Source organism: Lytechinus pictus, unplaced genomic scaffold, assembly GCF_037042905.1.
Source record: "Lytechinus pictus isolate F3 Inbred unplaced genomic scaffold, Lp3.0 scaffold_19, whole genome shotgun sequence".
NCBI lineage: Eukaryota > Metazoa > Echinodermata > Echinoidea > Temnopleuroida > Toxopneustidae > Lytechinus > Lytechinus pictus.
The window spans coordinates 8,168,868-8,184,415 of NW_026974140.1; the positions used below are offsets into that span (position 1 = coordinate 8,168,868).

At 40.2% G+C, this 15,548-nt stretch overlaps 1 protein-coding gene across 1 annotated transcript in view; it reads left to right on the plus strand.

Moving 5' to 3' along the window:
- Nucleotides 1-15,548, plus strand: part of LOC129260709 (uncharacterized) — a 33,481-nt gene that overhangs the window by 13,508 nt on the left and 4,425 nt on the right. The window contains exons 8-16 of the mRNA XM_064114389.1: nucleotides 85-219; nucleotides 1,204-1,295; nucleotides 2,320-2,551; nucleotides 3,005-3,084; nucleotides 5,110-5,353; nucleotides 8,249-8,328; nucleotides 8,963-9,197; nucleotides 10,550-10,630; nucleotides 11,369-14,361. Of these exons, the coding sequence (XP_063970459.1) occupies nucleotides 85-219; nucleotides 1,204-1,295; nucleotides 2,320-2,551; nucleotides 3,005-3,084; nucleotides 5,110-5,353; nucleotides 8,249-8,328; nucleotides 8,963-9,197; nucleotides 10,550-10,630; nucleotides 11,369-14,361 (4,172 nt within the window). The remainder of the gene's footprint in view (nucleotides 1-84; nucleotides 220-1,203; nucleotides 1,296-2,319; nucleotides 2,552-3,004; nucleotides 3,085-5,109; nucleotides 5,354-8,248; nucleotides 8,329-8,962; nucleotides 9,198-10,549; nucleotides 10,631-11,368; nucleotides 14,362-15,548) is intronic.

A 15,548-nucleotide genomic window follows, 5' to 3' on the forward strand; every position in this document is an offset into this window, starting at 1 on the left:
TTATCCTAGGTTACAAGGTGAGGTTAAGATTTGAAGGTAATGGCATTAACTAAAAATGAATGGATTTATTTCTTGATATCCTAGGTTACAAGGTGAGGTTAAGATTTGAAGGATACGGCATGGACAACAGTCACGACTTCACCCTTCATCTACTTATGGCTGAATGTTACTCTGTCAATGGTGCTGTCAAAGCAGGTCACATCATGAAACCACCAAAAGGTAAGTCCCATATATGCCTTATTCTGCGGTGTGTTGGCCACAATTTCTTCTCTTTTTCCTTGTACTCTTCAGCATAGGAAATACATAAGGATGACGCGCGATTTGCCCTCATGACAGCCAAAATTTCGCCAAATGTATTGTAATTGGCGACCATGTTAAGTTTCGCCAGATGTCTGCCACAAACAATTTTCAAGAACCTTAAGAAAATCAATATTCTACATACATCAGAATAATGATATATGCTTTTACAGCATAATTGCTCATTGGGAAATAAAGAAGCCCTTGAAATTAAAAGAATCGCCCCTATTTGGAAAAAGATATAGCCCGTAGAAAAAAAATTATTTCTTACCTTGGTACTCTTGTTCTCATAGTCCAGCTTGTTGTAAGATCTTCTCTAATAAGAGCTGCAAGTGGTATGCTGTTATTTACATGTAATCACATTTCCTTGATTTATAAGAGATTTAGGTGCTGATTGGAATATATTAATCATCAGGGGGGGGGGGGTGTACAGGAGTTCAACCCCCCCCTTAAAATTTTTTGATACCCTACCCCCCCTAAATTTTTTTGAAGGCCTTGTTTTTTTGTTTTTTTGGTTGTCAACATTTCATTCAGCTTGAACCCGCCCCTCTAAAAAAAATCTTGTGTACGCTACGTTAGTTATATACATATGAGAGTGATTAGAATAGTCAGAAATGGTTTCGAGGCAAAACATGATAAGAATAGGTCCCATGATACACAAAAATGTACTTTGGGGACTGCATTCCTTAATCGTTTAAAACTTTCTCTTTGTTGGGAGGACTGTAAATCAATCAATGGAGAATGAACCCCCCCCTGGAAGAATTGTGTAAAACACAAAAATCAGAGAAGAAGATCAATGGAAGTTTAAGAAAAACTTGTCAGGATTTGAGGCATAGTTTCACAATCTCATTAATGTATTTGTTTTTGTCTTCATCTTCTCAAAATTATTGACGTGGCTCTTCTTAGGTGTCCTAGCTCGATTAGGTAACGGTTGGCAGGAGCATCTAGCTAGAGTTGCCCATGCTGGAAGTCCTACCATTGTGCTCCCCCAAAACAAGGTATTTACTCTTGCTTGATTTATTTTTATCAACTTCATGAACACTTGTGAATGTTTTTTTTTTTGGCCGAGAGTTAATAAGTCAGAGAAAATCATTGACAAACCTTTTCATGAAATTCTCCCTTGACTAGTATTTATGCCTTTTAAAAAGTGATATTGATATAATTATGATTTGATGTATTTCCTTATCGCAACATTGTAGCCGGTGATGATGTTTATATCATATAGCCCTGAAAAACTGAGTAGTGCAATGCATGTTAGACTGAAGATATCTTACTTTGCATATTCATGCATTTCTTGGTCTTATAATATAAAAGCCTGTGTCGTACAAATGACAGTGTCATGTACTATATGTCCCATTTTGGAAAATTACATGCTACATAAAATCATGAAATCAAAGGGGAAAGGAGTAACTGAAGAAGACAGGGAAGAATCAAGATGGTGGAGGAGTGTTGGGTTGAATGAGGAGGGTGGGGGTGAGTGTGATTTCTGTGAGTGCGGGGTGAACCTGGTCATCCGCGTAGTCAGGGACTAAACCAGACCTAAAACCTGGGGGGTGTTTCACAAAGATTTAAGTATGACTTAAGTCGCACTTAAATGTCGACGCGTAAATGAAATGCAACGCACAAACTTATTGATCAATACGCAGTATTGCGCATCCTTTTGGCATGATCTGACCAATGTGGTCATGTCTTTTATACCGTGCGCAACTAGGCATTCAAGGGCGACTCTAAGTCGTACTTAACTTTTTGTTAAGTACAGGACTACTACTATTATTCAGCACCTTGGCTTCTTTTCTTCTTTGGAACAATCTTCCTCCTTCACTGCTGAAGATTCTTGCAGATGTGCTTGTATGTGTGTTTGCGTGCTGAAATGAGGATGTCCAAGTGTCCAGGTACACTGTATGTATTTACATGGTGCAATTAAAATAAACTTCACTCTTTGTATTACAGTAAAATATAATGTTGCCACACTTGTATCTTTACTCTGTTATTATCCCTGGTTTGTTTGTCTTTATTATCTAGGACTACCTGAAATGTAAATTCAAAACAGGCATGCATCTCGAGGCTGTTTACAAACAGCAGATCTCCCATACCATTGTTGCCACAGTGACGGAGACGGTGGCGAATCGCATCCATGTGCAATATGATGACTGTAAAGACCTTAGCAAGGATTTCTGGTTCCATGAGACCTCCCCGTGGATCCATCCCGTCGGGTGGTCGCAACGGGTCGGTCATCCGATCATCTCTACTGCTGGTAAGGGATGGTAGTTGTGATGATTCGGAGGAAGGTGGTGCTGATTGATGATGGTTGTGGTGGTGGTGACAGAGGTTGTGGTGAAAATGGTGGTGGTTTAAGTGGCAGTGATAGTGGTGAACTGGTGATGATGGTAGCTGTGGTGGCAGTGGTGATAATGATGACGATGTAGATGTAGATTGTGAGGATGATGATGATGTAGATTGTGATTGTGATGATGATGATGATGAAGTTAATTTCAAGGGCGATGATGATGTGGAGGTGGTAGTGATGATGTGGTGGTGGTAGTGATGATGATGATGATGATGATCGTGATGATGATGACCACGATGAGGATGAAGATATTGGTGGTGGCTTTGAGGTATGGCAGGTGTTTATGATAATATGATTATGATGGTGATGATGATGATGATGACAGGATAATTTATATTGTATTTTATTTTGTTCTTATAGCATATAAATCTGAGGCATTGGATAAAGGAAGGAACCAGAAGGCTGGGGTGGATGATGCACCGTGGGATTTATTTAACATGGTAAGTTTTTTTTATGCTCTTCACCATTAACTGTACAAGCTGCTATGTTGTAAATATGTAAGCATGCCATATTCTTGAAATTTTATACTAAGGAGATTTACAGGATGACCACTAGGCTACATTTGCACTCTACAGCGGGAACTATACTGGAAGGACCCCCCCCCCCTTAGTTGCAGGATTAACTTAATGAGTCAAACATCTTGAGGGGCCAGACATGGTGTATAGGGCATAATTTTAAGAAAGCTACTAGCGAGCCAAATTTTTTCATTTTTTTTTGTTCATACCAAAATCTTATTTTGTGATAGATTTTGACATAATACTATGATGATTACATCATACTTTTCTTTTCCCCCCCTCTTTTTCCAGGTCATGATTTTTGTCTCGCCTGCATAGCAGAGCGAGACTATATGCGCCGCTTTTCCGACGGCGGCGGCGTCAACATCAAATCTTAACCTAAGGTTAAGTTTTTGAAATGACATCATAACTTAGAAAGTATATGGACCTAGTTCATGAAACTTGGACATAAGGTTAATCAAGTATTACTGAACATCCTGCCTGAGTTTCAGGTCACATGACCAAGGTCAAAGGTCATTTAGGGTCAATGAACTTAGACCATGTTGGGAAAATTATTTTCAAAATTTTAACCGAAGGTTAAGTTTTTGAAATGACATCATAACTTAGAAAGTATATGGACCTAGTTCATGAAACTTGGGCATAAGGTTAATCAAGTATTAGTGAACATCCTGCTCGAGTTTCAGGTCACGTGACCAAGGTCAAAGGTCATTTAGGGTCAATGAACTTTGGTCAAGTTGGGGGTATTTGTTGAATTACTATCATAACTTTGAAAATTTATGGATCTAGTCCATGAAACTTGGACATAAGGTTAATCAAGTATTAGCAAACATCCTGCCTGAGTTTCAGGTCACATGACTAAGGTCAAAGGTCATTTAGGGTCAATGAACTTTGGCCAAGTTGGGGGTATTTGTTGAATTACCATCATAACTTTGAAAATTTATGGATTTAGTTCATGAAATTTAGACATTAGGTTAATCAAGTACCACTGAATATCCTGTGCGAGTTTCAGGTCACATGACCATGGTCAATGGTCATTTAAGGTCAACGAACTTTGGCCATGTTGGGGGTATATGTTAAATTACCATCCTAACTCTGAAAGTTTATGGATCTAGTTCATAAAACTTGGACATAAGAGTAATCAAGTATCACTGAACATCCTGTACGAGTTTCAGGTCACATGACCATGGTCAAAGGTCATTTAGGGTCAATGAACTTTGGCCAAGTTGGGGGTATTTGTTGAATTACCATCATAACTGAAAATTTATGATTTAGTTCATGAAACTTGGACATTAGGTTAATCAAGTACCACTGAATATCCTGTGCGAGTTTCAGGTCACATGACCATGGTCAATGGTCATTTAAGGTCAATGAACTTTGGCCGTGTTGGGGGTATTTGTTGAATTACCATCCTAACTCTGAAAGTTTATGGATCTAGTTCATAAAACTTAGGATATAAGAGTAATCAAGCATCACTGAACATCCCCTGTGAGTTTCAGGTCACAAAACCAAGTCAAAGGTAAGTTAAGGTTAATAAACTTAGGCCATGTTGGGGTAATTGTTGAAGTGCCATCATAACTTTGAAAGTTTATGGATAGAGTGAATGAAATGTGGACGTGGGTGTAGTTGACAGTCTCAAGTCTCCGTTCAAATGTCATTTATGGTCAATGAACGTGGTATTATGTCATTATATGAATGATGTTTTTGTTAATGATTATTTTATAGTAGTTTTCAAAGTTAGCACTGCTGCTATATTAAATTGCGTAATGCAGGCGAGACTGCCAGAGGCGTTCCACTTGTTAATTTTAATTTTTTGGGGGGAGGGGGGGTTCATGGCCCCCTAAGACCCCCCCAACCGTGCACCAGTGGTGCAGAAATTACACTTATTATAATTTTCTATATGAATAAAGAAATGATTTCAACAATCATACCTGTGTTTCTTCTAACCAATAGCCATCGTCCAGAGAGGAGACTCAATTCCGCATCGGGATGAAGCTGGAGGTGGTTGACCCGCTCCGTCTCGGCACGGTGTGTGTTGCCACAGTGATGCAAGTCCTGAGGGAGGGCTACCTGATGATAGGTGTGGACGGGTGTCTGGAGGATACCAACAGCTGGTTCTGTTGCCACAGTACCTCCCCTGCCCTTCTCCCCATCGGATTCTGTGAATATCATAACATTGACCTGCAGCCTCCAAGAGGTAGGTACAGGGTTCCCACAGTCCTGGAAAATCCTGGTCATGGAAAGTCAGGGATTTAGAAAATTTGTGAAAAGTCATGGAAAGGGGATTTTGGTCATGGAAAAGTCATGAAATTGCATTTACCTCTTGGCTATGGCAGCTTTCCAGTTTGTTGTGTCTTTCAACTCTCGTACTATGTGATCATACTCTGCTATTATAATTGGTGTTCATGAGGGGAGGAGGAGGGTGGAGGCCATCTTAAACGTGTCTGATTTTGGAAACCGTGCCAGAAAGGAAGTCATGGAAAGCAGCAATTTAGTCATGGAAAAGTCATGGAATTCTGTTTTCGAATTTCTGTGGGATTAGGGTTAGGGTTAGCATCCAAGGAACTTGCTATCAATTGCAAGTCAATTTTAGGTCCTGATATCAACTATAAGTTTTTATTATCATAATTTATTATTACAAATCACTGGGTCCCATCTTACAAAGAGTTACGATTGATCCAATCAATCGTAAGTTTGAAACTCAATGGAAATCCATCAGTGTCATAATTTTTTCTACAGGTAATTTACACAATGTTCTTCGTAATCAAAGAGAATCACAATGAATTTTCAAAACATTGAATGCGTGATTATACAGAATAGTTTTGAACAAACATGCGTAACAGATGTTGACATTGCTGGCCGTCTCTTTGTAAGATGGGGCCCTGGTCTGCTCCTTGCATCAAAAAGAATAAATGTGTTTGCCTTATTTAAATCGTCTTATCACTTGTTGATTTGTTACTGAAATTTTGAATTGATTGCAACACTTTCTTGCTACTGCCCCTAAGAGTTGCCTAAATTCCCAGTTAAGTATGGTATAGAAGGCATCAATGCATTTGTCAAATTATGCTATGAGGATGCGTGCTGCTGAATATTCATCAATGATATTGGGTGTTAGATATGCTCGCATCAGCATTTGAGTATGACTTCTAAGTCACACTTAAATCTTTGTGAAACACCCCCCAGGGTGGTTTTTGTCTCACCTGCATAGCAGAGTGAGACTATAGGCGCCGCTTTTCCGACGGCGGCGGCGACGGCGACGTCAACACCAAATCTTAACCTGAGGTTAAGTTTTTGAAATGACAGCATAACTTAGAAAGTATATGGACCTAGTTCATGAAACTTGGCCATAAGGTTAATCAAGTATTACTGAACATCCTGCCTGAGTTTCATGTCACATGACCAAGGTCAAAGGTCATTTAGGGTCAATGAACTTAGACCATGTTGGGGGAATCAACATCAAAATCTTAACCTAAGGTTAAGTTTTTGAAATGTCATCATAAATTAGAAAATATATGGACCTAGTTCATGAAACTTATACATAAGGTTAATCAAGTATCACTGAACATCCTGCATGAGTTTCACGACACATGACCAAGGTCAAAGGTCATTTAGGGTCAATGAACTTTGGCCGAATTGGGGGTATCTGTTGAATTACCATCATAACTTTGAAAGTTTATGGATCTGATTCATGAAACTTGGACATAATAGTAATCAAGTATTACTGAACATCCTGTGCAAGTTTCAGGTCACATGATCAAGGTCAAAGGTCATTTAGGGTCAATGAACTTTGGCCAAATTGGGGTATTTGTTGAATTACAGCCATAAATTTGAAAGTGTGTTGGTCTAGTTCATAAAACTTGGACATAAGAGTAATCAAGTATCACTGAACATCCTGTGCGAGTTTCAGGTCACATGATCAAGGTCAAAGGTCATGTAAGGTCAAAGAACTTTGGCCACGTTGGGGGTATTTGTTGAATTGCCATCATATCTCTATAAGTGTATTGGTCTAATTCATAAAACGTGGAAATACGAGTAACCAAGTATCACTGAACATCTTGTGCGAGTTATAGTAGTTTTCAAAATCAGCACTGCTGCTATATTGAATCGCGTGATGCAGGTGAGACGGCCAGAGGCATTCCACTTGTTAAAGTTAGCACTGCTGCTATATTAAATTGCGTAATGCAGGCGAGACTGCCAGAGGCGTTCCACTTGTTCACAAAGCTGTCCTTGAAGTTCTTTATGACTTTATGCCCGACTAGAACATGTTGTTAGGTGCTAAGTCAGCTACGTAGGAATATATGATTTAGCACAAGAAAGGGTCACCAGTCGTACTTAAAGTAATTTTAAACTCGCAAACAGCTGTATGAAACACCCACCGGGGTAGACTTTCCACACAGAATTTATAGTGGCATTCGGTCATGCTTTGGCACCAATGAGCACGTGTTTTATAATAAGCAATCTTATTGATAATTACAAGGTAGTGTGCATCTTCTGAAATGATTTTACTAATGCGATGATGCCTTATTTACCTTATATGGTCATGATGGTGATGATGGTGATGATGGTGGTGATGGTGATGATGATGATGATGATGATGGTGGTGGTGGTGGTGGTGGTGGTGGTGATGATGATGATGATGATGATGATGATGATGATGATGATGATAGTGATGATGGTGATGGTGATGATGATGGTGATGATGGTGATGATGGTGCTGATGCTGATGATGGTGATGATGGTGGTGGTGATGATGATGGTGGTGGTGGTGGTGGTGGTGATGATGATGATGATGATGACGATGATGTTGATGATGGTGGTGGTGGTGGTGGTGGTGATGATGATGATGATGATGATGATGGTGATGATGATGATGATGATGATGGTGGTGGTGGTGGTGGTGATGATGATGATGATGATGACGATGATGTTGATGATTAAATGATGGCTGTAGTGTTGATTATTGTAGCATTGATGATGATGATGATGGTGATGAGGATTTTGATAATGTTGGTGGTGATTTAATGGGTTCATCTTGTTGTTCCTCTTTGTGAGTCATGAATTATAAACCAGTTTTTTATTCTTGTCTTTGTAGGTTCTGATAGCAATTTTGACTGGGTAGATTACTTACGGATGACAGAATCTGTATCAGCACCCATTGAAATATTTCATCAGGTAAGCATAAGAACTCTTTCACAAGCCAAATGTTGTTTTCTAAATTATGCTAAGTTATGCAAGAAATCTGATTTTTTTTTTTGGGGGGGGCTTAGTTTTAGACAAAAAGTCAGGAAAAGTCATGGCAAAAGCTTCTCATGTTACAACTTTATCACAAAAATGTATTTTAGGGTTAAACTAATTTTCTGATTATTGAGTACTTTAAAAATCCTGTTTCTCATATGTGTACGTAAGTGTTTAATAATGATAGGCATTGACATAGTGCTGTCTATATAGAAATTTTGTATTCCGAGGTGCACTATTATTATATTTTCTTATCAACACCACTATTATCTCTATCATCACCATCGTCATCTTCATTGTCTGTATCATCATCATCAATATCATAATCATTGCCATCATGATCATCACCATCATCATCATCATCGCTATCATCACCACCATTGTCATCATCATTGCCATCAAAATTATTATCATCACCATCTTCATTATTGTCATCATCGTCATCATCATCGTTATCATTATCATCTGCATCACCATCATCATCATCCCCACCATTATCGTCATTGTCATGGTGATCATGGTGATCACCATCACCAGAAGCTTCATCTCTCTCTTTGTCCTCTTTCTGCAGAAAACTGTTGACCGAGGTTTCAAGGTCGGTCACAAGCTGGAAGCAGTAGACCTGATTGAGTCCGGCTTCATCTGCGTTGCCACAGTAACCAAGGTGGCCGGGCCGTTGCTAAGGATTCACTTTGATGGATGGGATAGATCGTTTGATCAGTGGATGGACTGTGACTCGCCAGATATCTGCCCAGTAGGCTGGTGTGAAATGGTCTCATATCCTCTTCAACCTCCAAGAATACATGGTGAGTAATCAGACTTCTTTCTTGAAGTAATAATCCCTTCGGCAGCTCATACAGGAAGCTATACTGGGATGATGAATGAAGTGAGCCACTTGAAGGAGTGTCATGAAGTGCAGAAATGGTGATGGATAGACATAGCGATATGTAAAATATATAAATATGTAAAATACAGTAAAATATGTATGGATTACGAAATACATCAAGGATTTTTCTCTTGTACCCATTATATCAATGCAAAATACTTGAAAAGTTCTTTATATCTCTCTTGATGAACGCATCACACCAAGGATTATTCTCTTGTACCCATTATATCAATGCAAAGTAATTGAAAAGTTCTTTATATCTATCTTGACGAACGCATCACACCAAGGATTATTATCCTGTACCCATGATATCAATGCAAAATACTTGAAAAGTTCTTTATATCTCTCTTGATGAACGCATGACACCAAGGATTATTATCCTGTACCCATGATATCAATGCAAAATACTTGAAAAGTTCTTTACATCTCTCTTGATGAACGCATCACACCAAGGATTATTCTTTTGTACCCATGATATCAAAGCAAAATACTTGAAAAGTTCTTTATATCTCTCTTGATGAACGCATCACACCAAGGATTATTCTCTTGTACCCATTATATCAATGCAAAGTAATTGAAAAGTTCTTTATATCTCTCTTGATGAACGCATCACACCAAGGATTATTCTCTTGTACCCATTATATCAATGCAAAATACTTGAAAAGTTCTTTATATCTCTCTTGATGAACGCATCACACCAAGGATTATTCTCTTGTACCCATGATATCAATGCAAAGTAATTGAAAAGTTCTTTATATCTCTCTTGATGAACGCATCACACCAAGGATTATTCTCTTGTACCCATTATATCAATGCAAAATACTTGAAAAGTTCTTTACATCTCTCTTGATGAATGCATCACACCAAGGATTATTCTTTTGTACCCATGATATCAAAGCAAAATACTTGAAAAGTTCTTTATATCTCTCTTGATGAACGCATCACACCAAGGATTATTCTCTTGTACCCATTATATCAATGCAAAGTAATTGAAAAGTTCTTTATATCTCTCTTGATGAACGCATCACACCAAGGATTATTCTCTTGTACCCATTATATCAATGCAAAGTAATTGAAAAGTTCTTTATATCTATCTTGATGAACGCATCACACCAAGGATTATTCTTTTGTACCCATTATATCAATGCAAAGTAATTGAAAAGTTCTTTATATCTCTCTTGATGAACGCATCACACCAAGGATTATTCTCTTGTACCCATTATATCAATGCAAAGTAATTGAAAAGTTCTTTATATCTATCTTGATGAACAGAGTCCCAGGACTACATCAGCATCACACCGGTATGCAAACCAATCTCAAGGAGAAAGCACTATCCTAGCGGAGAAAAACGAAGTAAGTATGCACATACTTTAGAGTTGGGTAAAATGTTAGCAAGTGAGAGTACAGTAAGAGAGTCAGATATGAATTTGGATGAGGGAGTGTTTCACAAAGATTTGTGTCATGCTTAAACTTATGGAATACATAATCTGATTCAAAGATATGTGGTAGTGCACGTCTCTCAAGCATGATCTGACCATTGAGGTGTTGCGTTATATACATGTACTGCTCACAACTGAAATTTAAAAGTTATGGATTATTGAGAAATTAGATCATTTAATAAAATGTTTGAGAATATCAAACACCTTGAGGAGATGATCTTGAAAGAGTTGTAGAAAACTCAGGTATTTTATTCTTTTCTATTCTTAATTTGTGCTTTCACTCAAGCAGTAGTAAACTTCTTAAATTCACTTATATTCATTATTAAGATGAAGTAGAAGCGCCCTAACTGCACATTAAATTTAGGGGACTTAGACTATGACTAGAACAGACAAATGTGCATAAGTCACACTTCTGGGAACACCAAAAGTCTGTTAGTAATAGATGGAATTAATTATGAAGATATATGCTCTGCATAATCTGGTCCGAGAATTTTCTTTGATTTTGGCAATTATTCAACATATTGGGGATTAAACTATGTGGACCTAACTGTAATTCTCTTGATAGATTTCTTGTATTTCCTGGAGATTCCTTCAACATGGAAGAAGAAGAGTTGATGGTCATAAATTTTTTTTGTTTTGTTTATTTTCCCAGGAATGTTTCTAACCCCAGCCTTGGAGAAGATGAGTAGACACACAAGCGATGAGGCTCAGAAGATGATGCCATCGGTCTATTCCTTCTCTGATGAAGAGAGTAACCACGAGAGGACGATCATCCCGCCTCCTCCAAAGAAACAGCTGATCAAGAAACCACAGAACCGCACCAACCTCAAGTTAAAGATGTCCAAGACAACTTTGAAGCACAATGGGAAAGGCAGGCCTTACGAGGCAGCATCTCATCACAATTATGCATTGCCGTCGTCCCGAGAAGGTAACAGCAATGCTCCGGGTCAGCAGCCGCAGGACAACGCGCCAGAACATGAAAAGAGCGTGCCACCAGAACAGACACTCGGTGTGAAGACAGGGAGTATGCTGAATGGATTCTTAAAGTCCGAGAACATGGAAAAGGGGGAGTTCATTGTGGAAGTTGAGAAAGGAATTGTGGGGAACCATTCCAAAGCAGATGCATCTATATCCAGTCTTGATTCGCCTCCGCTGTCGGCAGATTCTTCGTCAGGCTCTATTGGGGCTGGTGCGTCTCATCAGTCGGAGCAGGCGGAATCTAGAGGTGATCCAGAAGGTCCTGGCAAGTTCACCATGAGGAACTGGTCCCACGTAGAACACAAACAGTGCACAAAGATGCTCTCTTCAAGGCCATTCAAAGACTTTGGCAAAGAGAAAAACGACGAGTTTGGCATTGAGACGTATGACTTTGAAGATGCATCTATGGCCCCACCTGTTCTTATACCTAGTGTCAACAAACATGAAAAGAAGAAAAAGAAGAAGAAAAAGAAGAAAAACAAAAAGAAGAAAGATAAGGAGAAAAGCAAAGATGAGGAGGAACCGGAAAAAGAGAAGCACAAGAAGGAAGGGAAGAAAAAGAAGTCAAAGTTGGATAAAGAGCGTAAGAAGGAGAGGAGGAAAGAAAAAGAAAAGGCCAAAGCGAAGGCGAGTCAGCTATCAACTCTGTTGAATTTGCCTACGGAACTGCCTTCCGTCATGCAAACCGACATGGCAAGTAATGAGGAAAATGTGCTTAATCATATTCTGAATGACAAAAGCACGCCCCCTGGCGGACTGGACTTGAACAGAATGTCAAAGGTGAAATTTAGTATGAACACTGGAAGCAATCCTGAAACAAGTAAAGATATGTCAGTCAGTGAGGACAATAGAACTGCATCAGACAAAGTCTCTACATTAGACAGGCTTTTGGCTAAGTCTGTGGATGAAAGTGTGGCAGGACGAGTAGCTCCTTATACTGTGTATAGCCAAACTCTGAATTCGGAAAATTCAGCATTGACAAGCTTGCCAGTTGTTTCCAGCACAAAACCTCTTGAATCACAGGCAAAGGACAGTAGTACCAGTAGAGAATCAAAGCCAAGTGTGGGATTTTCATCTTTTGCGAATAAGGATATTGGAAAGCCGAATGTGCCAAAGACAAATTCTTTCATCGACAAGACCAAGTCTAGAGACCTTACCCTCAAAGAGCGGCTTTCTAAAGAACTGCAAAGTCCCAGTGACGATCCATACAACTTTGAAGCTGAGCTGAATGAAGAAGTGCCTGTCAGACCTGTCAAAGAGAAAAAGGCTTCAGCATCTAACTTGCGGAAAGATACTGTGAAAGGTAGCTCTGCGAAGAATGGGATGGTATTGAAGTCTGGGCCAGACACCGCAGCACTCTTGGCTTCACAAGCCCAGGTCCAGAAAATAATCAAGGATATGAATACGTCACTGGCATCCCAAGAACATTCAAAGCCAGTGACTGTATCTAAAGAGCAGGTAGGAAAGAAAGGCCCCGCTTCTGCGCCAACATCGCGCGGTGGGAGAACGCAGATTTCGGAGGAAGATGAACTGAAATTGAAGCAGTTGCGTTCTCTCTTCCTGCAGCAGGAGAAGATTAGCGACATTCTGACAAAGCAGCAAGCCAAGAGGAAGAGGCGGGTTAGCAGCGAGGAGCAGTCTGGGATAGCTTTGATGAATGCTCAGGGTATTGCCCAGGTAGGGTTTGTGAACTCGTTGGATGGTAGTACCACTCCTAATCTCCCATCTCCTCAGCAACAGGAGCTGATCAGGATGATGATGCAAGGTCAAGCCCAGAGGTCGCATATTCCTCCATCCAGTTTGCCTCTTGGCCCTGATCTAGCAAGTCCTTCTCAGCTTAGCCCTTCATCCAACCCTGGTGTATTCACTGGATTCAGACCAACTGGTAGAGATCTGTGCAATATGGTCGCTCTGTCAAGACCACCAAAAGAATTTTGTATGCCAGTGAACGTCCGTTCCCCCTCCCCCACTGCCATGATGCAAGGCCTCACCCATCCCCCTCGCATGTCCCCAACAAGTATACCTCTATCCAGTCCAACATCCATGTCTCCTACGATAAGCAGACCGCCGCCAACCTACAGGGCCCACTTATCTCAGGCATTGCGAAATATGCCAAGATCCCCTGTAGACCCAAGATCAGACTTCTTGCCGTTCCCTCCGCAGCACCGCATGCCCATAGACTCCAGCTTTCCTATGCCTCACCCTCATGCCAACGCCCCTCAACGTCTACCCCCACTGCAATCGCTGCTGATGCAGCCACGGTACCCGCCCCCACCTCACCCTAAGAAGCCCCCCTACCCAGCCCAAGCCAATCATTCCCTGGGTTCGCCACAGATGTCCGGATTGCCCCCACCGACACATATCCTGGCACCTCCACCTCCGTCGGTTCCACCGCCGCCGTACAACCTTCACCAGGCCATGGTCAACCAGCAGTCGCCACTGCCGAGCCCTCTGGGTCTCCAGGCTCCGTCCTCCAGTACCAGCAGCCCACAGATGAGCCCTGCTACACCTGGTGAACCTGCCCTCACCACAGAACAGCCAACCACGCCGAACATCAAGTCACCCGGTGAGAAGATGCCGAATCCTTGGACGTGGGGGATTCCGGAGGTGGTTCAGTTCCTAGCTGAGACCGGGGAAGGCTCATGTGCAGAATGCTTTTGCAGACAGGTTAGCTATTAATTGTATAGGATAGAAACTACAGTTTGGGAAATAATTATGGTTGACATTTGCCCTGGCGACAATTAGTCCAATGAAAAATTTGCACGTTAAGCCAAACATAAAACTTAACCGCCAAAACTAAATAACCCTATTCCTTTTCTTTACATTCTTTACATTGTCTTGTCACCATAATTATAGGACCTTTTTCCTATTAAGCTCCCATACGGTATGACCAAATATTTGTTCCCAAGCTGTATATTGGACTAAATGAATTATTTAACTCTGTTGGTGAAGGAAATGGCGATTCAACATCATGAATTAACTTTCGGGCGAGGAAGAAAACAAGTTTATATTTATTTTGTAAATGAACAACTGCTTATAATTGCTGATGGCATCAATTTTAGGGTGAACAATACTTAGGTTACCTGCTTGAATGATGAATCAATGCCATTGCCTCCCAGTGGATTAAACCTTTGCTGAGATTAACATCTAACGGCTTATGCCCTGTATTTTTGGTTTATATACTTTTGGTCTACAAACAGCTGGTCTACTCAACTGGTCTAATACCACATGGGCTAAACCCATTTGGTCTAAATTGCTATTTGACCTACACCTCACTTGGTATAAGTCTCATTTAGTCTATTGCTCAGTAGGTTTAATTTCTACTTTGCTTACTTATTATATTGTACTCTATCAAATGAAAATTTGGTTCATAGTACAGCTAACTATAAAGACTAAGTGGAATTAGACCAAATAGCTGTAGCCTAACTGGAAATTAGACAATTTTGTAAATGGGCTTAATGGCAGTTAGACCAAATGACTAGTAGATGAACTGGTGCTTGATGAACTAGGATTAGACTATACAGAGTGAGACCAGGGGCCCGTCTTACAAAGAGTTGCGATTGATCTGATCAATCGCAAATATGGAAAGCCAGCAAAGTCCACATATAAAATGCATGGTTGTTCAAAATATTTTCTAGATATGAATGTATATCCATGAATTCATTGATTTGACAATTTCGTGTGTTCTCATTTGTTTACAAAGGACATTTTGCAAATTTCCTGTAGAAAAAATTATGGCACTGATGGATTTCCAGAGAGTTACGACTTTGTAAGACGGGCCTAGGGCCCCGTCTTACAAAGAGTTGCGACTGATCCAATCAACCACAACTATGGAAAGCCAGCAATGTCAACAT